At 43.4% G+C, this 27914-nt stretch overlaps 1 protein-coding gene across 2 annotated transcripts in view; it reads right to left on the reverse strand.

Moving 5' to 3' along the window:
• Nucleotides 1-27914, reverse strand: part of LOC143776550 (A disintegrin and metalloproteinase with thrombospondin motifs 2-like) — a 793125-nt gene that overhangs the window by 80533 nt on the left and 684678 nt on the right. For both annotated transcript variants that reach the window (XM_077266022.1, XM_077266023.1), the window contains exons 19-20: nucleotides 23440-23647; nucleotides 7468-7597 (exon numbers count right to left, since the gene is read on the reverse strand). In XM_077266022.1, the coding sequence (XP_077122137.1) occupies nucleotides 7468-7597; nucleotides 23440-23647 (338 nt within the window). The remainder of the gene's footprint in view (nucleotides 1-7467; nucleotides 7598-23439; nucleotides 23648-27914) is intronic.

The raw sequence follows: 27914 nt of genomic DNA on the forward strand, positions 1-27914 counted from the left end.
TTAACCCTTCAGGTGTTTCACAGAAATTTTTGGAATGTTTAAATAAAAATGAACATTTTACTTTTTTTCACAAAAAAATTATTTCAGCTTCAATTTGTTTTATTTTACCAAGGGTAACAGGAGAAAATAGACCCCAAAATTTGTTGTACAATTTGTCCTGAGTACGCTGATACCCCATATGTCGGGGTAAACCACTGTTTGGGCGCATGGCAGAGCTCGGAAGGGAAGGAGCGCCATTTGACTTTTCAATGCAAAATTGACTGGAATTGAGATGGGACGCCATGTTGCGTTTGGAGAGCCCCTGATGTGCCTAAACATTGAAACCCCCCACAAGTGACACCATTTTGGAAAGTAGACCCCCTAAGGATCTTATCTAGATGTGTGGTGAGCACTTTGACCCCACAAGTGCTTCACAGAAGTTTATAATGCAAAGCCGTAAAAATAAAAAATCATATTTTTTCACAAAAATGATCTTTTCGCCCCCAATTTTTTATTTTCCCAAGGGTAAGAGAAGAAATTGGACACCAAAAATTGTTGTGCAATTTGTCCTGAGTACGCTGATACCCCATATGTGGGTGTAAACCATTGTTTGGGCGCAGGGCAGAGCTCGGAAGGGAAGGAGCGCCATTTGACTTTTCAATGCAAAATTGACTGGAATTGAGATGGGACGCCATGTTGCGTTTGGGGAGCCCTTGATGTGCCTAAACATTGAAACCCCCCACATGTGACACCATTTTGGAAAGTAGACCCCTTAAGGAACTTATCTAGATGTGTGGTGAGCACTTTGACCCAACAAGTGCTTCACAGAAGTTTATAATGCAGAGCCGTAAAAATAAAAAATCATATTTTTTCACAAAAATGATCTTTTCGCCCCCATTTTTTTATTTCCCCAAGGGTAAGAGAAGAAATTAGACCACAAAAGTTGTTGTGCAATTTGTCCTGAGTTCGACGATACCCCATATGTGGGGGTAAACCACTGTTTGGGCGCATAGCAGAGCTCGGAAGGGAAGGAGCGCTATTTTACTTTTCAATGCAAAATTGACTGGAATTAAGATGGGATGCCATGTTGCGTTTGGAGAGCCCCTGATGTGCCTAAACATTAAAAAACCCCACAAGTGACACCATTTTGGAAAGTAGACCCCCTAAGGAACTTATCTAGATGTGTTTTGAGAGCTTTGAACCCCAAGTGTTTCACTACAGTTTATAACGCAGAGCCGTGAAAATAAAAATTCATTTTTTGTTCACAAAAATGATTTTTTAGCCCCCAGTTTTGTATTTTCACAAGGGTATCAGGATAAATTGGACCCCAAAGGTTGTTGTCCAATTTGTCCTGAGTACGCTGATACCCCATATGTGGGGGGGAACCACTGTTTGGGCGCATGACAGAGCTCGGAAGGGAAGGAGCGCCATTTGGAATGCAGACTTAAATGGATTGGTCTGCAGGCGTCACGTTGCATTTGCAGAGCCCCTGATGTACCCAAACAGTACAAACCCCCCACAAGTGACCCCATATCAGAAACTAGACCCCCCAAGGAACTTATCTAGATGTGTTGTGAGAACTTTGAACCCCCAAGTGTTTCACTACAGTTTACAACGCAGAGCCGTGAAAATAAAAAATCTTTTTTTCCCACAAAACTTATTTTTTGGCCTCCAGTTTTGTATTTTCCCAAGGGTAGCAGGAGAAATTGGACCCCAAAAGATGATGTCCAATTTGACCTGAGTACGCTGATACCCCATATGTTGGGGTAAACCCCTGTTTGGGCACACGGGAGAGCTCTGAAGGGAAGGAGCACTGTTTTCCTTTTTCAACGCAGAATTGGCTGGAATTCAGATCGGATGCCATGTCCCGTTTGGAGAGCCCCTGATGTGCCTAAACAGTGGAAACCCCCCAATTATAACTGAAACCGTAATCCAAACACACCCCTTACCTTAATCCCAACAGTAACCCTAACCACTCCTCTAACCCAGACACACCAACCCTATTCCCAACCATAAATGTAATCCAAACCCTAACCCTATCTTTAGCCCCAACCCTAACTGTAGCCCCAACCCTAGCCCTAACCCTAGCAATAACCCTAGCCCTATCACTAGCCCTAACACTAGCCGTAACACTAGCCCTAACCCTAGCCCTAACCCTAGCCCTAACCCTAGCCCTAACCCCAACCCTAACCCTAGCCCCAACCCTAGCCCTAACCCTAGCCCTAACCCTAGCCCCAACCCTAACCCTAGCCCTAACCCTAGCCCTAACCCTTGCCCTAACCCTAACCCTAACCCTAACCCTAACTCTAGTCCTAACTCTAGCCCTAACCCTAAAGGCCCCGTCTCAGTTAGCGACGCTAAAGCGATCCCGACAACGATATGACCTGTCAGGGATCGTTGCTGCGTCGCTATGTGGTCGCTGGTGAGATGTCAAACAGTGAGATCTTCCCAACGATCGCTGCTGCGATCTCACTGTTTGACATCTCACCAGCGACCTGTAGCGACCTGTACAACGATGTCACATGGGAGCTATTATGACGATTCAGTGTCTGAGTCGTCAACGAGGTCGTTGGTAAGGTGTCAAACACAGCGATGTGTGCTACCCAGCGGGACCTCAACGATCAAAAAAAGGTCCAGGCCATTTCGACACGACCAGCGATCTCACAGCAGGGGCCTGGTCGCTGCTACGTGTCACACATAGCGAGATCGCTACTGAGGTCGCTGTTGCGTCACAAAACTTGTGACTCAGCAGCGATCTCGCTAGCGATCTCGCTTAGTGAGACGGGGGCTTAACCCTAACCCTAATGGGAAAATGGAAATAAATACATTTTTTTATTTTTTTATTTTTCCCTAACTAAGGGGGTGATGAAGGGGGGTTTGATTTACTTTTATAGCGGGTTTTTTAGCGGATTTTTATGATTGGCAGCCGTCACACACTGAAAGACGCTTTTCATTGCAAAAAATATTTTTTGCGTTACCACATTTTGAGAGCTGTAATTTTTCCATATTTGAGTCCACAGAGTCATGTGAGATCTTGTTTTTTGCGGGACGAGTTGACATTTTTATTGGTTACATTTTCGGACATGTGACATTTTTTGATCGCTTTTTATTCCGATTTTTGTGAGGTAGAGTGATCAAAAACCAGCTATTCATGAATTTCTTTTGGGGGAGGCGTTTATACCGTTCCGCGTTTGGTAAAATTGATAAAGCAGTTTTATTCGTCGGGTCAGTACGATTACAGCGATACCTCATTTATATCATTTTTTTTTATGTTTTGGCGCTTTTATACGATAAAAACTATTTTATAGAAAAAATAATTATTTTGGTATCGCTTTATTCTCAGGACTATAACTTTTTTATTTTTTTGCTGACCATGCTGTATGGCGGCTCGTTTTTTGCGGGACAAGATGGCGCTTTCAGCGGTACCATGGTTATTTATATCTGTCTTTTTGATCGCGTGTTATTCCACTTTTTGTTCGGCGGTATGATAATAAAGTGTTGTTTTTTGCCTCGTTTTTTTTTTTTTTTTCTTACGGTGTTTACTGAAGGGGTTAACTAGTGGGGCAGTTTTATAGGTTGGGTCGTTACGGATGCGGCGATACTAAATATGTGTACTTTTATTGTTTTTTTTATTTTATTTAGCTAAAGAAATGTATTTATGGGAATAATATTTTTTTTTTTTTCTTTATTTAGGATATTTTTATTATTTATTTTTTTTTACACACGGGGGGATTTTTTTTTTTACTTTTTTACTTTGTCCCAGGGGGGGACATCACAGATCATTGATCTGGCAGTGTGCACAGCACTCTGCCAGATCTGCGATCTGCTGTGCAGGGCTGCAGGCTTACCAGCGCCTGCACTGAGCAGACACTCGGTAAGCCACCTCCCTCCCTGCAGGACCCGGATGCCGCGGCCATCTTGGATCCGGGACCTGCGGCGAGGAGGGAGGTAGGAGACCCTCAGAGCAACGCGATCACATCGCGTTGCTCCGGGGGTCTCAGGGAAGCCCGCAGGGAGCCCCCTCCCTGCGCGATGCTTCCCTATACCGCCGGTACACCGCGATCATGTTTGATCGCGGTGTGCCGGGGGTTAATGTGCCGGGGGCGGTCCGTGACCGCTCCTGGCACATAGTGCCGGATGTCAGCTGCGATAGTCAGCTGACACCCAGCCGCGATCGGCCGCGCTTCCCACGTGAGCGCGGCCGATCGGCTATGACGTACTATCCCGTCGAGGGTCAGATAGGCCCAGGTCACCTCGACGGGATAGTACGTCTAAGGTCACAGAGGGGTTAATGCTAAGTAAATCCTTACTTTTCTTGAATAAATTGTTTTGCTGTTTTAGAGAAATCCATAGTTGAAATTGCAAACTACTAAGCTGTAAGTGCAGTGGGTGGGCATTACACTCCCAGCTCTCCTGCGCCTCCCTATTCCCTGCCCGCCTCCTGTCTATATGACTTACAGGTCAGTCATGTTTCAGCGATCTGTTAGACAGGAGGCAGGCAGTAAAGGTACCTTCACACGAAACGACTTTACAACGAGAACGACAACGATCCGTGACGTTGCAGCGTCCTGGATAGCGATATCGTTGTGTTTGACACGCAGCAGCGATCTGGATCCTGCTGTGATATTGCTGGTCGTTGAATAAAGTTCAGAACTTTATTTGGTCGTCAGACCGGCGTGTATCGTCAGGTTTGACACCAAAAGCAACGATGCCAGCGATGTTTTACGCTGGTAACCAGGGTAAATATCGGGTTACTAAGCGCAGGGCCGCGCTTAGTAACCCAATGTTTACCCTGGTTACCAGCGTAAAAGTAAAAAAACCCAACAGTACATACTTACCTGCGCGTCCCCTGCCGTCCGCTTCCTGCTCTGACTGACTGCCGGCCCTAAAGTGAAAGTAAAAGCACAGCGGTGACGTCACCGCTCTGCTGTTAGGGGCCAGCGCTCACACAGTACAGGAAGCGGACGCCGGGGGACGCGCAGGTGAGCATGTACTGTTTGTTATTTTTACTTTTACGCTGGTAACCAGGGTAAACATCGGGTTACTAAGCGCGGCCCTGCGCTTAGCAACCCGATGTTTACCCTGGTTACCCGGGGACCTCGGCATCGTTGGTCTCTGGAGAGCGGTCTGTGTGACAGCTCTCCAGCCACCAAACAGCGACGCTGCAGCGATCGGCATCGTTGTCGCTATCGCTGCAGCGTCGCTTCGTGTGAAGGTACCTTAAGCTGGGATAAGCCAGAAAGGCAGTAAGCTGGTCGCGTTACGCCGCTCACTGCCCATACAATGATAAGTTCACAATTACTACTATGGATTTCTCTAAAACCGCAAAAAGGATTTCTCCATAGAATGGTAAGGATTTATTCAGCCTTAATGAGCCTTTATATACACGCTATTAGTTTAGGGCATAAAATCTTGATGACAGGTTCTCTTTTACAACAAAAAAATTTGCCATACTCAGCAGTTGTGTATTTTATGTTACAGTAACCCTGTATTTGGTAAGTTTGTGTATTTTTTGAACATACTGGACAACTCTTTTAAATATACTAATGATAATGTTCAAAATAATGTTGATAATAATCAGTGTATAGAAGCAAGGAATATAGGAAGTGGAATAAGAGTGCAAATTGCAGCGCCCCAGAGTCCTGGTCGTTGCAGTAATGTTGTTCTTCCACCAGGGGGAGTGATGTTACATCTGAAGGCAATAAAGGAGATCTCTTTACCAGGTATCACAAACCACACAACACACTTCACACTCCAGGCCACCAGGGGGAGCTATGCTCCTATCTATTAGGGCACTCCTCACAATTAGGTGAAACTGGCAGTCTGGACAGAAAGTTAGGCAGAAGCGAGCTGGGTTTCACCCAGTCAGCACCAGTCTGGCGGAGGCTGGCTGGGCTGGGTCTAGTGAGCTGCTATCTGGGCTCTGCTCAGGTAGTGGGTCCCTGACAGGGGTGGGATCCTGTCAGAGACCAAGACAGAAGGCCACGGAGCTGCGCCTGCCCCATGTGCAGAAGCATCCTAAGGAAGAGACATTGAAGGGATTTGTGTTGCAGAGAGTGAGAAACGAAGTCATAGCACAAGGAGAGGAAACCAGAAGGAGTTCTGCCCTGTAAAAGGCTGCCTCCTTTCTGAGGCGCAGAATCCGGTAGCCGGAACACCGAGGGAGTAAGGATCTCTACGCTTTACTTCAGAGACCGGCAGGACAGTTAGTTCCACGTTAGCTGCCCGACCATATACCCAGGAGGCACGGTGGCAACTGTGGAGGCTGGGGCGTGATAGAGTCCCTGTAAAAAGCCTCAGGCCATCAGTCATACGGGTTTGTCCTATCCTATCCATCAGGGGACAGAGAGAAAGAGACATAATATCTAGAACACCAACATCAGTTGTGAGGACCTTACCGAGATGCTCAGCAGGAAGGGACTACAACACTCAGGCGCTAGGGGAAGGCTATTGAATTCCACCTGGATAAGGGGGACTCTGGATTTGCCTTCAGACCGGCTGGACTCTGCCTACCCTGTTGTCTGGTGCCTTGGACTGTGGATGCTGAAGCCTTCAGTAAAGGTAAAGAGACTGCAACCTTGTGTCCTCGTTCTTCACTGTGCCTTACATCATCCACCATCTACACTCTGGGAAGCCCTGGGGATACACTTCACCTGCCATCACATCACCCCAGCGGACCCCTAAGCAGCGTCGGTCACCCTGACTGAATACCACAGGTTGCATCACAAACATTATTCCCTTTAAAGACCTTTCCCCCCATTTAACAACGGATGTCCCTAGGGCCACGGACCGGGTCAGCCACCGTGACATCCCCGCCGAGCACCGAAGGGCCCGGCTCCGAGTACCCCATAGCCCTACTGGGGGCGCTCCACAAATCATCACCTCTAGAATAAGGATTCATATTACAGATCCATATATCCAGGCCCCAATGATGGCTATGAGAGAAACCCAGCTGTACTAGTTCTACCATGCCCTTTTAACAATGTGGACTGCACATAGCAATATGGCCATGTCAATAGCCCTACTGATTAACACTTAGTGTGAATTTTAGATAAGTACAGGAAAGGTCCCAAATAAAATTCATGTATTTATACTTCTATTTTCTCAAGTAAGAGAGGTATTCAGGTAATTTCGTCAGATAGATGATAACTTCTAAATCAGTGGGGGTCCGCCTGCTGAGACACCCATCAATCACTGGGACAGGTCACTTTTGTCTCCTTTAAAGGCTGCACATGCTTGACTGCCTTCATTCTCTACAGGACTGCCATAGGTATAATAGTGCAGTACTCGAGTAGCACGGCAAGTGGAGCAGCAGCCACTCCATCCAAAGCGGTGACAGAAGTTCCCGTTCTGGTGACTGGTGTGGGGCTCAGCAGGCAGACCCTCACCAATCTAGAAGTTTCCTATGGGTATGTAATAACTTTTGGTTACTAGAATCGCTCTTTATCAATGTATATTTGTCAATGATTCTGTGGTAGCGTAACTTACCAGGACATGAAGGCAGACTGCAAATCTGTATGGTTTCCGGTTTGTGGCTATTACAGCTATCTATTTTATTGTCACTTGAACCACAGAGAACTTGTCTTTCTTGAGTTCCATTACCACAAGTTACAGAACACTATGGAAATAAAAGAATAAAATAAGTAAAGGTGATATTCCACATAATCTAAGAAGTACAGTTCTAATAGAATGAATACACAGCCCAAATGCTCCATACGAGATGAGAAATGATCATTAAACCGCGCTCCAAAGTATTATGCAAATACTATTTTTCTCTGACTTTCCTAAATGGTCGACGTAAATGAATCAGTGTAATGTTCATATCATCCACTGTTGAGGAGTACGAATCAAATTTTATTGGACAAACTTCCGGATGATAACAGTTTTGTTTTTTGTTTGTCAAAACAAAAAAATCAAAATGCATTTTCCCAAATTATTATGCACAACACAGTTTCACAGAAAAAGAAACAAAAAAGGCAAAAACATGGATTTTTAGGAAAGCTGATTTCAACCAAAGAATGAGTTAATGACAAAATCTTTATACTAGTTTTTATTTCCAGCATTAGGAACATTGAAAACAGTTTTCGAATTTAAAACATGAAGAGAAATGGATATGGTTGTTAACTACTTTACAGAAAATAACAAAAAATGAACATTGGGCTGTTCTATAAAATAGCAGGGTCTGCATTTGTCTTTACAAACTCACAATATGTACTATTTTGGGGGAGTATTTAGCATTCCTGTGAATCACTAACCTGATATTTAGCCTGTTACATATCAGTGGCCAGTAGGGTTGAGCGAAACGGGTCGGCCATTTTCAGAAGTCGCCGACTTTTGGCAACGTCGGGTTTCATGAAACCCGACCCGATCCCTGTGTGGGGTCGGCTGTGAGGTCGGCGATCTTCTGAATCTGGTATCGGAATTCCGATACCGAGTTCCGATATGTTTGCGATATCGGAAATCGGTATCAGAATCCACATTTAAGTGTAAAATAAAGAATTAAAATAAAAAATATTGATATACTCACCTCTCCGGAGGCCCCTGGACATCGCCGCTGGTAACGGGCAGCCTTCTTTGCTTAAAATGAGCGCGTTTAGGGCCTTCCATGACGTCACGGCTTCTGATTGGTCGCGGCCGCCCATGTGACCGCCACGCGACCAATCACAAGCCGTGACGTAATTCTCAGGTCCTAAATTCCTAATTCTAGGAATTTAGGACCTGAGAATTACGTCACGGCTTGTGATTGGACGCGTGGCGGTCACATGGGCGGCCGCGACCAATCACAAGCCGTGACGTCATCTAAGGCCCTTCACGCGCTCATTCTTAAGAAGGAAGGCTGCCGGAAAGCAGGGCGCGTACGAGGGTGAGTATATACCTAATAGGAATATACTCACTCTCGGATTCTTTCCGGCAGCCTTACCTCCTAAGAATGAGCGCGTGAAGGGCCTTAGATGACGTCACGGCTTGTGATTGGTCGCGTGGCGGTCACATGGGCGGCCGCGACCAATCAGAAGCCGTGATGTCATGGAAGGCCCTAAACACGCTCATTTTAAGCAAAGAAGGCTGCCGGTTACCAGCGGTGATGTCCAGGGGCCTCCGGAGAGGTGAGTATATCAATATTTTTTATTTTTATTCTTTATTTTACACATTAATATGGATCCCAGGGCCTGAAGGAGAGTTTCCTCTCCTTCAGACCCTGGGAACCATAGTTTCCCATTGCACTGCATTGGGTTTCTTGTTTCGGCCGACCCCGACTTTTTTATAGGATCGGCCGATTTCACTCGACCCGACTTTTGAGAAAGTCGGGTTTCGTGAAACCCGACCCGATTTTATAAAAATAAAAGTCGCTCAACCCTAGTGGCCAGTATATTAAAGACCAAAATACAAGGTATAGATGTATATGTATTATACTGAGGTATCAGATAGTATTGCACATACCCAAGGAAAGCTAATGTAAACATATACTGTCTGGTGTCACAAATATACAGGGTGGAGCGCGGTAATTTGCTGATTTGGGAATGAAATAAAAAAATTATGATCATTAGAAAAATTTATTTTATATTTTAATTATACTGAACAGTAATGGAATTTTTAAATTACATGGTTTTAAATAGTGTATCTGGCAAATGTCGACCTTCGCTATCCACACACTGCTGCATACGTTTTCTGAAGTTTTCATGAACTCTAACAAGCATGTCCACTGGTATTCTGCCAATTTCAGCTTCAATATTGTTCCTTAGGTCTTCAAAGGTGTTGGGACGGTTGATATACACCTTAGACTTCAGGTAACCCCAAAGGAAAAAAAATCACATGGGGCTAAATCTGGTGAGCGTGCTGGCCAGTTCACATCTCCCCTCAAAGAGATAAGCCGTCCAGGAAACATTTGCCTCAAACAATTCATGGTAACCCTCGCTGTGTGTGCAGTGGCACCATCCTGTTGGAACCATGTATCCTCTAGTTCCATTGCCTCAAGAGCCATTGCCTCAAGAGCCGGCTGAAAATAATCCTGTATCATAGACAAGTACCGTTCGGAGTTCACAGTTATGGCACGACCGCTATCCTGAAAAAAGTAAAGACCAATGATGCCTACTCGTGATATGGCGCACCACACAGTGACGCGGTCCGAATGCAGAGGTCCCTCGTGAACTTCTCTGGGGTTTGTTTCACTCCAGTAACGCATATTTTGTTTGTTTACACACCCACTGAGGTGAAAATGTGCCTCATCAGAAAAAATCACAATTGCGTCACGGGGTATCGTTGCTAACATGTCTTCACAAGAGGTCCGCCGTGTCAAATAGTCCCGTGCTGACAATTGTTGGACCACGCACATTTTATACGGGTGAAAATTCAGTTCATCATGAAGAATCCGGTGGAGAGAACGTCTTGAAATGCCAAGAGCAAATGATTGCTTCCGAGCAGAGCGTTTTGGAGATTGCAGTACTGCTGCTCTAACTCTCTCGATGTTTTGTGGTGTTGTAATCCTTCTCTCAGGTCCCCTTCGTACACATGACACATTCCCTGCTGTTCTGAATGCATTCACCCAATTTACAATTGATTGCCGTCCAGGAACACGTCCGCGTGGAGGAACAGCGAATTGTAAACGAAAAGCACGCTGCACTGCAATGATCGAGTGGGCATTTGAAAAATACGCTTCAACACAAAATGACCTCTCCTCACGTGTCCACTGCATGATGGCAACTGAAAGGCGGAGGAATACAAATCTCCCATCAGCCACTGTAAGCCACACCCACTCTCCCCTCTCTTCGACCGACAGTGCCGCCACAGCATGCAGTGCAAAAAAGCAAATTACCGCGCTCCACCCTGTAGTAGAACAAAACAGGCCATAATTGTCAACATTGTCATATGTGCATCTGTGTAAATGTAACCTGCATCATCAGGGGTCACAAAAGTTAAGGCATCGTGGTATCTACAGTATGTTAAAGACCAGAATGTCCAAGAAACAACCCTGACCCAAACAGTTTGCATCAATCAGGATGGGTACAATAATAACCTGGTGAGTCCCAGGCAGAGTTGTATAGAGACTATTGTGGAACGTTCATATACTGATATTACATGGTAGGAGATCCCTGGACCCTGATTCGCGTTTTGGACCATGTCCTTCGTCGAAGGAGACCCTGATGAAGGACATGTATATGTTTACAATAGCTTTCCTTGGGAATGTAGAAGAAAAAAACAAGAAAAAAATTTGGCACTCTTAATTCATATGCAAGAAAGATTTATCAGAATTTTATTGATATACTGTGACAAATAAAATGTTGACGTTTCAGGCAATACCTATGCCTTCATCAGAACTATTTGTCTTCAGAATAAATGGTTCGCTGGACAAGTGATATCACGAACGATGCCGCATGTAGGCGCATGTAAGATAGTGGCACACAACGTGCAAGAGAAATGGCGTCATTTTTTTTAAAATTTATTTTTTTCTTCTTTATTATTGGGAGTGGTACCCTATTCGTGCACCTTACCACATACGGAGTGCCGTGCTATTACCTTACTTTCCTTGGGAATGTGCAATACTATCTGATACAACAGTATATTAAATATACATATATACTTTGTATTTAGGTCTTTCATATACCGGCCACTGATATATAATAGGCTTTATATATTATTTACTGTTTAGGTATATTCTATCACCTGGATCTGGTCCCCCCCTTCTACAATTTTTTTTTATTTAATTGCTACTAGATTGTGTCTATTTTGTCCATGTAATACCATTCATTGCCACCCATTGCTCAATAAAGGTGTTTTATTCATATCTTATGTCCCATATTTTCCTTTGTGACCACATATTCAGCGTTTTCTTTTTTGTTTTTTTACATCTACGTTGCATAGAGTCAACCAACTTCTGGCGCCTGTCAACTGTTATTCTAGCCCAGGATCCTTGGACTAAATACCACAATTATTTGTCATTAGTTGGCTTTGCCTCAGAAACGGCATTTTTAATGTCACCCCTCAAGTGTTCTATCGGATTAAGGTCTGGGGATTGGACTGACCTCTCCGGAACCTCAATTTTGTTTTACTGTAACCAATATTTTGCTTGTTTACTGGTGTGTTTAGGTTCATTTTCTTGTTGAAACATCAGGCAACTACCATCCCATAAGGCTGACATCAGTATGCAAACTTTTTGAGGGCATTATAAGAGATGAAAATAAAGATACCAAAAGGCGCTTTGGGTCAGGGAAAACATGTGTACACGAAGAACAGTTGAAATAAATCCTATGGACAAGTACGAATTATATAAAACAACGCCAAAAGAGAGGCTGATGGTGTATTAAAACAGTTTGTAAAATAAATTCTAACTGTTGTAGGAAAAAGTAATAATAAACATCTTTTATTATTAGTGATGGGCGAGCACTAAAATGCTCGGGTGCTCGTTGCTCGGGTCGAGCAAATTGGAATACTCGGGTACTCGGCCAGAACAACGAGCCCAGTGTAAGTCTATGGGAAACCAGAGTATTTTTACTGCGATAACCCTGGGGGTCCTTTTAAGGTCTAAAAACGTCTGGAAATGATGGAAACACTGCTCAAATGACACAGGAACATCATGGGGATCGCCCCTGGAAGCATTTCTGACTCCTAGGTCCCAGCTGTAAGCAATGTTGTCAGAGTTTCACGCCATTTTTATAGGTGCACCAAAAAACATACAAAAACGAAACCAAAATGGATTTTGCTGGGAAATATGTTAAGGTATATCCTTTCCAGGGTAATGACTTGTATATAAGGCATAATAATTAACCCCAGATCTTAATGTTCCTTCCCCACTTGGGATATATTCACATGCAGCATTTTTGATGCGTTTTTCAACTTTAACATTGCTTTCAACCACTACAAATGCATTCACAGGGAAATGTCATTGTAACATTTAACAACCCTAGCTGGCCATGTGGTGTGTGTCACATAAGGAGACACATCTTTCATTTATGAAGGATGGACTCAAAGTCACAAAGCCTATTTTTAGAGGGGCATCAGGCGGCATTAATATTCTTAAAGGGCCATTATTAAACAGTGGGTCTCCTATGCTGTTATTGCCTATGCAGTGAGTGGCTGGGCTGCCAAGGCTTACAATGCACCCCAATACCCCTTTCACGAGAGGTACAGGGAGGCTTCCTGAAAAAATGTTGCATTGAATGCAAGGCCTGCCCTGCTATCAAGTCATATGCACCCCAATAAGGCTTTGAACCCAGGTAGTGGATGGCCACAGGAAAACCCACTTCACATTATTTGTTTGGTCCTGCCATACTGTTTTCTTATGTATTAACAGCAAGGCATGCCCTGCTACCAAGTCCTATGCACCCCAATAAGCCTTTGAACCCAGGTACTGGATGGCCACAGGAAAACCCACTTCACATTAGTCATTTTGTAATCCCATACTGTTTTCTTATGTACTGATTGAAAGGCCTGCCCTGCTACCACGTCATATGCCCCCCAATAAGCCTTTGAACCCAGGTACTGGATGGCCACAGGAAAACCCACTTCCCATTATTCAGTTGGTCCTGCCATACTGTTTTCTTATGCATTAACTGCAAGGCCTGCCGTGCTACCAAGTCATCTGCACCCCAATAAGTCTTTGAACCCAGGTACTGGATGGCCACAGGAAAACCCACTACACATTCTTCAGTTGGTCCTGCCATACTGTTTCCTTATGCATTGAATGCAAGGGCTGCCTTGACCCAAATTTGCACGCAACACAATCCCCCCTTGGAAGAATCATTGACGAGGGCTTCTTAATAAAAACCTGTCCCATTACAAAGGAGCGGGTCTCCTAGACTTGTGATGCCCATACACAAAGTGCATGGGCTGACAAACATTACCCCATGGGAGGTACATTTTAAAAAAATATTTTATGGGCATGATAGACACCCTTGCCAAAAATTGGACTGGCTGTAGCAGCACTGAACACATTAACCCTGGTGATCTAGTGGCGGAGAATGATGAGACGTTGAGGAAGGCCTCATTAAAAATTAGGTCCAATTTAAAGGAGCGGGTCTCCTAGACTTGTAATGCCCATACACAATGTGCATGGGCTGACAAACATTTCCCCATAGGGGGTACGTTTTAAAAAAATATTTTATGGGCATAATAGACACCCTTGCCAAAAATTGGACAGGCTGTAGCAGCACGGAACACGTTAACCCTGGTGATCTAGTGGCAGAGAATGATGAGACGTTGAGGAAGGCCTCATTAAAAACTAGGCCCAATTTAAAGGAACGGGTCTCATCGACTTGTAATGCCCATACACAAAGTGCATGGGCTGACAAACATTTCCCCCTGGGGAGTAAAAATTATTTTGGTTTAAAATTATTAACGGGCATCATAAAAACACCCTTGCACAAAAAATGAGTGACTTTTGCATCACGGAATACGTTCACCCTGGTGTTCGTATGGTTGTGGATGATGAGGATGAGGATAAGGAGGAGGATAATACCAAACAGACCAAATCAGGAAGCATATGCCCATGTGTGGTTGCGAAGAGGTGCATGAGAATACACCTCCACAAAAAAGACAATGTATTTGAGGTTATGTTTCGCTGTTTTCATTCGGTGGTGTACAGAACTCTTGCCCAATCCAGCCCTTGTTCGTTTTTATAAGAGTCAGCCTTGTCAGCTGTTGACAGGTGGATGCACTTATCTGTTATAATTCCACCAGCGGCACTAAAAACCCTCTCAGACAGAACGCTAGCAGCAGGGCAGGCCAGGACCTCCAAGGCATAGAGAGCCAGTTCATGCCACGTGTCCAGCTTGGATACCCAATAATTAAAAGGCACAGAGGAATCACGGAGGACTTTTGTATGATCAGCAAGGTACTCCCTCAGCATCTTACCAAACATTGCACTTCTTGTGACAGCACCCCTTGCCTCTGTGCTGACATGATGGGACAGTGTGCGAAAACTGTCCCAGAACTTTGCCATTGTTCCCCTGCCTGAGCTGGATTGTACTTCTGTCTCTCTTGCTTGGACTCCTTGGTTGTACAACAAACTGACGTTTGCTGCCAGCGTTCTCAGATGGGATTTTTTTAGTAATTCTGCTACAAGGGCCCTCTGGTACTGCAACATTTTAGTACACCTCTCTGCCTCTGGAAGAAAAGATTGAAAGTTCTCCGTGTAGCTTGAGTCTAGAAGTGTCACCAACAAGAATGTCACCGAAAATTTTAATAATGCGAAGGTCATGGGATATGCAGCGCAACATAAAGTCAGCCATGCGTGCCAGACTGCTAACAGGCAAGACTTCAGTGTCCTCACCAACAGGATGATTGACCATGCAGTCCTCTTCCTCCTCCCTGACCTCAGGCCATCCACGCTGAACAGGCGGTATGACAACTGTGCTTCTAGTACCGTCTATAGCGCATGAAAGTAGCTCCTGTTTTTCCTCTTTCTCATTGTCTACCAATCCTCGTTGGGATGACAGACTGAGCTGAGTGTAATCACCCTGTATGGATCCTTGCTCTATGTCCTCATGCATCCTCTTTAATTGTGAGCAGAGAGGTTTTCAGAATGCAGAGAAGCAGGATAGTGATGCTAATTATGGCGTCATCGCCGCTCACCATCTTGGTGCAGTCCTCAAAGTTTTTGAGGATGGTACATATGTCTGACATCCATGTCCACTCTTGGGGTCTTATGTGTGGAGTCTGAACTGAATAATGATGGCCTTGTTGATGCTGGTAGTCAACAACTGCCTTCTGCTCACAAATCCTTTCCAACATATGCAGAGTAGAGTTCCAACGCATGAGAACATAACACACCAGTCGAAAGCTGCAAACGCTGAAGCACAGCAAGGGCGGCTGAAGCTGTAGCTGTCTTTCTAAAATAGGCAGACAGGCGGTGTACTTTCACTAGCAGATCCGGCAGCTCTGGGTAGCTTTTGAGAAAATGTTGAATGACGAGGTTAAGCATATGGGCCAGGCAAGGTACGTGTGAGCTCACCTTGCCTCAGAGCCGCCACCAGGGTCCGGTCATTGTCACACATGACCATGCCTGGCTGTAGGTTCAGCGGTATCATCCAAAAATCTGACTGCTCTTTCAGCGATGACCACAACTCTTCAGCATTGTGCGGTTTGTCACCTAAGCAGATTAGCTTCAGCACAGCCTGTTGCCACTTGGCTGAGGCAGTGCTGCAGTGCTTCCAGCTTCTGACTGATGTGCTCATTTCAAAGATGGAGGCTGAAGAGGAGGAGGAGGAGGTGCAGGAGCTGTAGACTGTGGTGGCAACCCTGATTGACGTAGGGCCAGCAATCCTCGGAGTGTGGAGGATGTGTTCAATCCCAAGGTCCAACTGGGTCCCAGCTTCCACTATGTTAACCCAGCGTGCCGTCAGTGAGATGTACTGTCCCTGCCCACAAGCACTTGTCCACGTGTCCGTGGTTAGGTGGAATTTCCCAGTAACAGCATTGTTGAGGGCACGGGTAATGTTGTGGGACACGTGCTGGTGTAATGCCGGTACGGCACACCAGAAGAAATAGCAGCGACTGGGGACCTTGGGACGGCTGCCGCCATCATGTTGTGGAAAGCTTCCATCTCAAAGAGCCTAAAAGGCAACATTTTGAGCGCAAGCAGATGAGAAATGTGAGAATTTAGTAATGTGGCCTGTGGGGCGCTGGCTGGGTATTTCCGCTTGTGTTCCAATGACTGTGGTATAGACAACTGAAGGCTGCACTGGGACAAGAACGTGGACTGGCTTGATGACGGTGTTGTTTTTTTAAAATATTTTTTAACCATAAAATAATGAGTAGACTAAGACTAGCAGACAAAAAAATACAATGTATGCCTGCAAAGCTAGGATTTTGACACCACAGATACACCAGGCGTCTGACGGAGATAACAGACTGTTTAAATTTGTGGCCTTTTCTTAAAAAAAAGTTTTTTAAACCACTAAATACTGAGTAGACCAAGGCTAGAAGACCAAAAAAATGCAATGTATGCCTGAAAAGCAAGAATTTGGAGACCACAGATAGACCAGGCATCAGACGGAGATAACAGACTGATCAAAATGTGTCCTTGATTTTTTTGGGCCCACCAAAATTGTGTCAATAAGTAGGCTATGATATAGAAAATGTTCAGCACAGCCTAAAAGAGGAGGTGCATAGATATAGGTTCCCAAACCTTAATATGTGGAATAGTTATAACTAGCACACTCCAATGTGATGCAAAAAGGGGGGTATTTAATATACAAACAGTAGCCACAAACGTTTCGGTCTGCAATGGACCTTCATCAATGTGCTAAATGTAGCATGAATGGTATATATAGTGGAACCCCGATAGGAATTAACTGATTTGTTTGTGGTTACTGTATGTATATTAAATACCCCCCTTTTTGCATCACATTGGAGTGTGCTAGTTGTAACTATTCCACAATAAGTAGGCTATGACATTAAAAAAAAAATTGGAGTACTAAAATTGTAAGATATTTAGCGCAATGATATGAGATGCGTGTTGCATATAAATCACAGTGATAAATTTAAGAACTGTAGCTAAATATTTTTGGGCCAGCTACAGATTTTTGGGGCAGCAAAATGGTGTCCAAAATGTGGTAAGACACTCCAAAAAATAATATAGTAACAAAAAGAAAGGCCAGATTTCTCTGCACATTCACATTTGATGCCTGGGACAATTTTTTTTTTTAAATTGTTAGATTTTCACGCTCTTGTATTGCAATGACCTGGCTGTAGTCTGCAACATGACCAAGCAAATAAATGTAGAAAAAAAGGGGACTATGGATTGCTTTCTAATAAAATGAGCAGGTATAAGCTGCCAAAAAAAAATTGCCACGGATACCTGCAGCTACGTATATATAAAATACGCAGCAGCAGACTGGAATGGAGCTTTTTGAGGTATGCAGTGAGATCTATATACTCACATACAGTGCCTGCAGACCTTTCACTGATGTGGATATGCGAACACAGACTCCCTTGACTACCTAGCGCTGCAATCTCGGCACCCCCGAATTAGCCCTAAAAAGGACTGTTGGTTTATCAGGATTTCTGGATTGAACACTAGTAGACCCACACTAACTAATAAAAGTAAGAATCTGACCCTATCTCAGCAGCAGCACTCCCTACACTAGCTGAAACAAGAGCAGAATGTGGCAAGCAGGGCGGCGCCAGGTCTCTTATAGACCTGATGACGATGTGCGGCCAAGCCAATCTCTGTAATACCACAACAAGGATGTCTGTGGTATTACAGTGCATGGCAGACAATCCCTGCATGCTGATTGACGCTATAAAAAGTGCCAAAATTAAAAGGAGGAGACTCGATCTCCTGCAGAATAATCCCGGAAATACTCGGTGCTCGCTGAGTACACCGAGTATAGTGATACTCGGGCGAGTACCGAGTAGTGGCGAGCACGTTCGCTCATCACTATTTATTATTACTATTTCAGACAACAGGTGGAAGTTGTCCACCAAACCAGGCAGTTGGGGGAGGCTCTAATGTATATAGCGCCAGTGGTATTGTGTTTAATATTTCATTATAAGAGATGACCTGCAAAAATATATTGCAGAAAACAATATAACAATTGACAACCAGCATTGACTTATTGACAACAATAAGTTGTGTCTAACTAACATGTTGGGTTTCTATGAGTAGGTAAGTGCCAATCTGGATGTTGGTAATATAGCTGATGTGATTTATCTAGACTTTGCAAAGGCATTTGATACTTTACTACTTAACAGCCTTATATTGAAGTTACAGAGGCAAGGACTGGAGGAAACTATATGCAGATGGGTAAGGAATTGGTTAAATGACAGGAAACAAAGTTGTCATAAATGGTACGTTCTCTAAATGGGACATAGTCAGCAGTGGGGACTGCAGGGATCTGTGCTAGGACCGATTCTTTTTAACCTCTTTATTAATGACTTTGGAATGGGATTGAGAGTAAAGTATTAGTCTTTAGTGACGACACCAAACTATGTAAGATATTAAAATCTGACCTTGACAGCACAATATTACAAAATGATCTGGATAAGATGACTGAATGGGCAAACACTTGTCAAATGAGGTTTAATGTAAAGTAATGCACCTAGGACAGAGTAATCCTATTGCTGCATAATATACATTAAATGGGAGTATACTCGGGACTACAGATCAAGAGAAGGACTTGGGTATTCTGGTTACAAGTAAGCTGAGCAGCAGTACTCAATGTCAGGCAGCAGCTGCAAAACAAACAAGATTTTAGGGTGTATAAAAAGAGAGATAAAATCCTGTGAGCCCAACGTATTGTTACCTCTTTATAAATCACTGGTGAGGCCACATCTAGAATATGGGATCCAGTTTTGGGCCCCGCACTTTAAAAAGGACATTCAGAGTTACAGTCGGTTCAAAGCTGGGCAACTAGATTATTACAAGGGATGGAAGGCTTCTCATATGATGAGGGGATGGAAAAGTTGGGCTTGTTTAGCTTAGAAAAAAACGTCTCAGATGAGATCTCATTTATATGTATAAATACATGTGTGGTCAATACAAAGGACTGGCACATGACTGTCACGATCTGGTGGACTAAGAGCAGCATGAGACGTACTCTGGAGAAGGTGGTACCTGTACTGACCGCAGACCCTGAACTTAACACCGCAACTAGAAGTAGCTGTGGAATGTACCTTTCACTCCCTAGACATCTCGACACAGCCGGAGGACTAATTACCCCTAGAGATAGAAAAGGGAAAACTATCTTGCCTCAGAGAAAATCCCCAAAGGATAGACAGCCCCCCACAAATATTGACTGTGAGAGGAGAGGGAAAAAACATACACAGACTGAAATCAGAATTTAGCAAAGGAGGCCACTTCTAGCTAAATAGAAAGGATAGGACAGAGTACTATGCGGTCAGTATTAAAACACTAGAAAATATCCACCACAGAAAATACAAAATCTCCACATCTAACTAAAGATATGGAGGGTATATCTGCATCTCCAGAGATACCAGCTTGGCTAAACAAATCCTTATACAGACCAAGCTGGACAAGACAAAAACATGGAAAAGAATTGAACAATAAGGCCCACAGCATGTGGACTGCAAAAATCAAGGCCAGAACTTATCTTTGTTGAAATGAACAGCAAAGCAGGAGAGACCAGGCAGGGATGTGAATCCTCCAGGAACAATGGACAACTGGCACTGACTAAAGGGTCAAGCAAGACTAAATAGCCCAGTCAGGATTGCAAAAAGTGGAAACACATGATGAATGCTGCGATCCAGAGACAGCAGCACTACCACTTATAACCACCAGAGGGAGCCCAAGAGCAGAATTCACAACACATGACATTCTTTCCATGGACCACACTAAGGACCAGGGACACTCAGTACAGGTGGAAGAAAGGAAGAAAGGCTATTATGTCAACTAAGTGGGAAAGGGTTCTTTATATTTAGAGCAGTCAGAATGTGGAATGCCGACCACAAGAGGTAGTAATGGCAGACATTATAACAGCCTTTAAAAAAGGGCTGGATGATTTCCTCAGTATACATAACAAGGAGAAAGGTTGAACTTGATGGACCTAGGTCTTTTTCAACCTATGTAACTATGTAAGATGGCTGTCCAGCACTATATAAGTGCACCCCACAAGAACAGACACGCCAATTCATCATGCATAAAAATGGAAAAAGGTGCAATAAAATAATGAAAAATTATGTAAAAAATTCACAAGGCATTGGTCGATATTTTGACCAAAATGCACAAGCTCGCAACCCACGACAAGGGTCCTCATACTTGCAAGTCACAAACGTACTAATCTAATAGTATGGGTGTCATCAATAGGCTGTTAATCAGACACTCTGCATCTCATGTACCTGTGTGACTGGCGCCCTATGTAAGCCTCATCTGTTTGCATTTTTAATACTAGTCAACTGCCCCCTCCATGGATTTGTAGGTTTGTGAGTGGTCATTTCATCAATTTTTTGCACCTGTGCTGCCCTCGCCTTTATCATGGGAGTCTTCTGAATCCTGCTAGTGCAATGGTATTCTGACCTGGTTTTGGTAAGGCTGTTTTTTTCTCTGATGTTTTTTGAATTTATGTCATTCTGTGAGCCACACAACAGAGTTTTCAAATATTTTATAGATTGTAGAGAACTGAAAATGGACAGCTGATGAATTTGCAGAACTAAGAGATCACATTTACTAAAATCAAAAGCTTTTTCAATCAAAAACATTTTAACAGGCCAAGTTACATATTAACATGGAACCCCTTCTTAGATATCACCTTCATAATTCTTGCATCCATTGAACCTGTAAGCTTTTATATAGTTTCTGCTTGAATTTAATTGAAGGATGTCAGAATAGCCTCCCAGAGCTGCTGTTTTGATGTGAACTGCCTCCCACTCCCATAGATCTTTTGCTTGAGGATACTCCAAAGGTTCTCGGTAGGACTGAGGTCAGAGGAGGATGGTGGCCACACCATGAGTTTCTCTCATTTTATGCCCATAGCAGCCAATGACTCAGAGGTATTATCTGCAGCACGAGATGGTACATTGCCATGCATGAAAAGGATTTTGCATGCATGGCACAGTTCTTCTTTTTGTACCATGATAGAAACTCTATATACTTTGCTGAGGTCATTTTCACACCTTCAGGGACTCTAAAGGTGCCTAGCAGCTTTCTGCCTATGATTCCGGCCCAAAACATGACTCCTCCACCTCTTTGCGGACGTTGTAGCTGCTCTCTTAATCTGATGAATTTGCCTGTCATAAACCTTCCTCATTATGCCTTTATCAGCACGAACCTGTCTGTGCTCAGTATCAGCCACAATTTTCTTCAAAGTACTATGATCACGCTTAAGTTTTCATACCTTGTCAAAGGCATTGTACTATTTGATGTTTTGTGTCAGCAGTGAGAACATTTTTTCTTTCTCATATTGTTTAAAAACTGCCCTGCTTAGTAATGTGGAATGCCCTTCTTAAGTTGTTTTACTTTAATTGGGCTCACCTGGCAAACTAATTATCACGTGTTTGGGTTCCAGTGATCCAAAAAGCCCTAAGACACAATATCATTAATGAGTTTATTTAGAAAAAAATTACATTTATGACACTTAAATCCAATTTGCACAATAATTTGGAATGTGGTATATAGCTACTACAACTTTACATTGACAAATCTGCAACCATATAAATTTTGAATGTCATCTTTTTCTAATTCCACGCAGTTAATCTATTCTACACTCTATCACAACATGGAAAAACTAGAGTACAATTAGACACAGATACTACATGAAGAAATCATGTACCAAAATATGAAAAATAATAGTTTATACAAAGCAAGAAAATTAAAACAAACGGAATTTGTCCACAGTTTTTTCTAAGTAATCTGAGAACAGCATGATGTAGGGGTTGAAAATTAATTCAGCTATGTGTCACTTATCAGGCTGTGTGCTGTTGTTTACTCACAATGAATGTTTTATCACCAGGATATTATAACTCAGTCGATCATGTCTCTCTCCCAACTGCTATCTCCCAACTGCTAGACCAACCACACCCTCTCTTGTGATAAGCAGCTCACTGTCAATAGACTATGTACATAGAATGCAGTGGTGTGGGCGGGGTTAGCTTTTTGAGCTCTGCTGCATTCTATATTGAAGAACTCTGATGGTGTCACAATGGATGCACCCAGTAAACTAAGTGATATATCTTTGGAATCAGGGTCTCTTTTCCCACATTATGCTACTCTCAGTTGAGAAAAACCAAAAAGAACCTTATAGTGATATTGTAGATAAAACAACATTTTATTAGTCACTTTAAAACCATAAAATAGACACAATCAACGTACAGACAACTGTGCTGAATTAACATAACCCTCACACTTTAACCTGATTGAAACTGCCTATCAGCGGAGGTTGGCACCCTACAGATAGCACGATATAGGCGCCCTGGAGTGGGGGTGCCATATCCGCTGAACAGTAGGGTGCCTACCCCCGAAGCTAGGCAGGTTGTTCATATCAGCAGGGAACAGTTTTAGTGAGGTATTATATGTGTATTATGCACTTTTACACCTTTTGTTATTATGTCATTCACTCTTTGTCACACTGTTTAAATATAATTATTGCCATTCATAATTTCTCTATTGGCAAATCCCTGTCCTTTTCCATTTTCCTGTTGTGTCTAAATGGTGGTTTATCTGATACACCAATTTTCAGGTGACACATAGGAGATTCAGAGACAGCCGTCGAGGAGCGGGGGCACCTATCTCGTGCTATCTGCAGTGTGCCAACCTCCGCTGATAGGCAGTTTCAATCAGGTTAAAGTGTGAGGGTTATGTTAGTTCAACAAGGTTGTCTGTATGTTGATGGTGTCTATTGTATGGTTTTAAAGTGACTAATAAAATGTTACGTTTTATCTACAATATCACTATGATATAAGGTTCTTTTTGGTTTTTCTTGATTTTTTTACCTTATTTTGCCAGATTCCCTTTAAAGCTGTAAGAAAAATGAATTGTGACTTTAAAAAAGGAAATTTAAACATCATACATACGTGTGACCATGGTCCTACTCTCCACTGAAGTGGGCATGGTTGTCGATTGCAAGGTCTTTTGATATCTGGACGATTCTCATTGCAGTATTTACTGTGCACCGATCTGTTCATATTGTCACTTAGAGGTTGAATGCATCGCACTGTGCGGCTTTCATAACCTGTTTTTCCACATGTTGTAGAACATTGCTCCCACTCTCCTGTCATCCATCTGTTTGACAAAAAAATAAACAACTAAATGTTAAAAAAAACAAGCCCAAAAGACTAAAAATACATTGTTAAATTTCATTATTAAAATGGGTTATCTGTAGCTGCAGACTGTCTCTCTGGGAGACTTACCCCCATTGTGTGCTATTATTGATGCCTATTGTTACCCAATAGTGTACAGTGCATGATAGTGGTATTGTATTTATTTGTTATGTATTTACATTTATATGTACTTTTTATAAATCCAAAAGAAAAACGAACGGTGGTATCACTTATGAGCTGCTGAGATGGAATATTCTTAGGATAAAAACATTCATTAGAACAGGTTAAATATCAACGCATTTCGAGGTTCTCTTCATCAGGACAAACCTGGTGAGATTGTATAGTGGGGCTGTCTTTTATGCTGTGTTTCATGAAACACAGCATAAGGCCAGTCTCACACGTCCAGATAATTCCGGTACCGGAAAAATCGGTACCGGAGTTATCCGTGTCCTCACGTGGCACATCAGTGTGGCAGCCGTGTGCCGCCCGTGTGCCGACTGAGTACCACACGGACCGTGCAGGAGACAGCGCTACAGTAAGCGCTCTCCCCTGCTTTGGGTGCTGAAGCCGGAACTCATTCCTTCTTCCCAGCAACGTTCGCTGGAGAGAAGGAATGAAAAATCATTGTTTGTTTTTTTTGTGGTTAAAATAAAGTTCCCGGTAACCTCCCCCCTCCCACCCCCTGTGCACCCGCCCGCTGGAAATAAAATACTCACCCAGCTCCCTCGATGCTTCCTCTCAGCATCGCAGCTTGTCCTGTATGAGTGTTCACGTGGTGCTGCTCATTACAGTGATGAATATGCGGCTCCACCCCTATGGGAGGTGGAGCCGCATATTCATCCCTGTAATGAGCGGCACCACGTGACCGCTCATACAGGACAAGCTGAGACGCTGAGAGGAAGCAATGAGGGAGCTGGGTGAGTATTTTAATGCCAGCGGGCAGGCGCACAGGGGGTGGGAGGTGGCAGGTGACAAGGATCTTTATTTTAAACACAAAAATAATAAAAAAACAATGATTTTTCATTCCTTCTCTCCAGCGAACGCTGCTGGGGAGAAGAAATGAATGGCGGCTTCAGCACCACACGCTGGGGGGACAGCGCTTACTGTAGCGCTGTCTCCTGCACAGCACACGGATGGCACACGGACAGCATCCGTGTGCGGTACGTGTTTACACGGACCCATTGACTTTAATGGGTCCGTGTGATCCGTGCGCTCCCACGAACACTGACATGTCTCCGTGTTTTTCACACGGACACACGGTCTGTGAAAACACGCTGACATGTGCAGAGACACATTGATTTTAATGTGTCTACGTGAGTCATTGTCTCCGGTACGTGAGAAAACTGTCACCACACGTACCGGAGCCACTGACGTGTGAAACAGGCCTAAAAGACAGCCCCACCAGATTTGTCCAGATGAGGTGGTCCTGCGTGACTTTTAACCTGTTCTAATAAATGTTTTTATCCTAAGGATATTCCATCTCAGCAGCGCATAAGAGACACTTCCGTTTGTGTGGTCGTTCTCTCGAACGGTATCCATGCAGCAGCTGTTACATGCCGTTTGTGTGTTGCCATTTAGCATCTCAGCAAGGTGAGTGTATCTCCCCTTTTTCCTGACACCCCACTGACATTGGATAAGACCCTATTGCACTTTTTCTTTCCCAGTTTTTATTGGTATTTTTTAAAATCTGCCATACAGTTCCAAACATATGGTCATTTTGGTTTAGTGCTAGTTTTTACGGTCTTTATTAAGGGGCGTAGCTCACATGATTCTCTGGGAATGTGTCTTTAGGCAGCCCTGTGTTATTACCCTGTGAGCATTGTCCCCTTGGTAAAAATCATAAAAATAATTAGCACTAAATAAAAAAAGACTCTTGTCTCTGGAACGGTATGGTGGATTTAAAAAACAAGCAAAAAAACCATGCCATACTCAGGGGAGCAGCAGGAATAAAATAAGAGCAAAAACTGGCCCCTTTGGGAAAATAGTTTTCGTGATAGGTGTGACCCTCTGTGTTCACGTGTTCGGATATTTCAGAAGGCAAGGATATGCAGGGTTGTCCAAATGAGGTTAAACACCTACCCAGTTCTCCTTTGATTTTTCAGAGTGCACATGAAACAGTGATTGGTATTGAACCCCAAGCTTAACAAAATAGATTGCACAAAGGTTTAAAGTCAATAAATGCATATTAGATTAACAAAAGTCATGGTCAAGTAGCCAGTCAGTACATCACAACATCTCACTCTTGTGTAGATTTGCACCATCTCTGCTGAATTTCTGTGGCAGGTGGGTCCCAATGGCTGTCATGTTGGTATTCCAAGTAACCCCGCAAAAAGCGTACATATGGGTATGCCAATGTAAAATAAAAAAGTTATAGCTCTTGGAAGACAGAAAGTGAAAATCTGGGCAAAAATAAAAAAGTAGTGTGGCATTCTAATTACTGTTTAATTTGTCCAAAGGAGAGAACCAGAATGGTGTGTCCAAAGAGATATGGGAGCTATGGGGTAAAGTATTCTCCTTGTGAAAAGTGACATGTTAGGACGGGCATGTCAGAGTGAGTAGATATATGCCATTCATGTTCCTCTGGGGGGAAAAAAATTCAAATCGCATCTTCAGAGAGGAAGAGGACTTGAACTCTAGTGCCAACTATCGGTAGTAGTAATCTTAAAAGTCAATCTCGACCCCTTAACGAACCTTCCCATATAACTTAGAATAAACGTTGAAACAGAATCTCAATATGCAAACACAATGTTTCAGGGTGTTGGGACTCATCAGTGCAAAGTATGAGTTCTGATTTGGCCAGGAGAGAGGCTTAAGACTCGGATCTGAAAGGGTAATGTTTCTCCTTATGTAGAGTGAGAAGCCAGGTCTGGCATGTCAGAGTGAGGAGACTTATATGCCATGCATGTTCCTCTGGGAAATTAAATATGCAAATTGCCTTTTCAGAGAGGAAGATGATTTGAACTCTAGTGCCACCTACTGGAAGCAGCAATCCTAAAGCCATTATCGACCCTCTAACAAGTCATGCCATATGACTTAAGGTAAAACACATGGTGCTTCGGGGTGTTGCAGACGAGGATTGCTACTTCCCATAGGTGGCTTCCTGTGTAAAAGGCACCCTTCCCAATAGGGATGTGCAAAGCAACTGTGAATCATTAGGTAGTGTGGTAGTCTACTAATGAGGTGTGAGGTCCCATGGTTCTGGTGTGGCCAGTATCCGGAACCCAAAGTTCCTGGTCCTAGTGCGGCCAGTGCCTGAACCTCGCCAAATGGTCTGAGTGCATCCATTCCCTGAAATTGTTTCCAAGACGCGTGTGTGAACGTGTCCCTATCCGAGTATTCCATATATCCGGACTGTCTTAACAGTCTCCGAATCAGCCCTGTCAGACTCCAGGTCAGTAATCGTTCTACTCGTGGATCCTGAGCATAGTAGTTTGAACAGTCCATGTCAGTAACCGTTCTGCAGAGGATCAAGAACCTACAGTATTTGTCTGAAAGGAGCCCAAGTCAATATCTGTGTCTAAAACCTGACTCAGAAGCTGCAGTATCGGGGGACTGCCTAGGAGTGGTACCTGGCGGGTACCTGCAGCTCAAGCCTGATTCCACCATCAGGAGCTCCAGTGAACACCACAGGTAGCCGCTCAGCTATGCTTCTCCTAGATAAGCCCAGCCCTGTGGGTCCGGAAAACTACATGTGCCACCTGCTTGCATAACACCAACATGTGCTCTGGCTCACATGTTTTTGGTTTTGGTTTAATAATTTTTGTATTTTGTACAAACTGGGGCATGGATCTGTTTTTTTGGGCTGAGTATATTATTTTGCTATTTTTCCACAAGCATGTGGCTGAACAATTGGGACCCAAGTCCTTCTCTGCCCTTATCTATTTTACATCTACTGACACATAGGGAGGTGAACTACAAGAGATAGGTATCGTCCCGATAAGTTATAATATATTCAGTGGCATGTAAATGGTTGCGCACCCCTGGTCAAAATTGCTGTTATTTCGAACAGTTAAGCAATTTGAAAATGAAATTATCTCTAAAAGACCTACAGTTAAAGATGACACTTTTCCTTATTATTTTAGGCAAAAAAAATAAATAAAAAATAAAATTATATATATATATATATATATATATATATATATATATATATATATTTACAGTACGGACCAAAAGCTTGGACACACCTCATTTAAAGATTTTTCTGTATTTTCATGACTATGAAAATTGTA

The sequence above is a fragment of the Ranitomeya variabilis genome, chromosome 5 (genome assembly GCF_051348905.1).
Source record: "Ranitomeya variabilis isolate aRanVar5 chromosome 5, aRanVar5.hap1, whole genome shotgun sequence".
Classification (NCBI taxonomy): Eukaryota; Metazoa; Chordata; class Amphibia; order Anura; family Dendrobatidae; genus Ranitomeya; species Ranitomeya variabilis.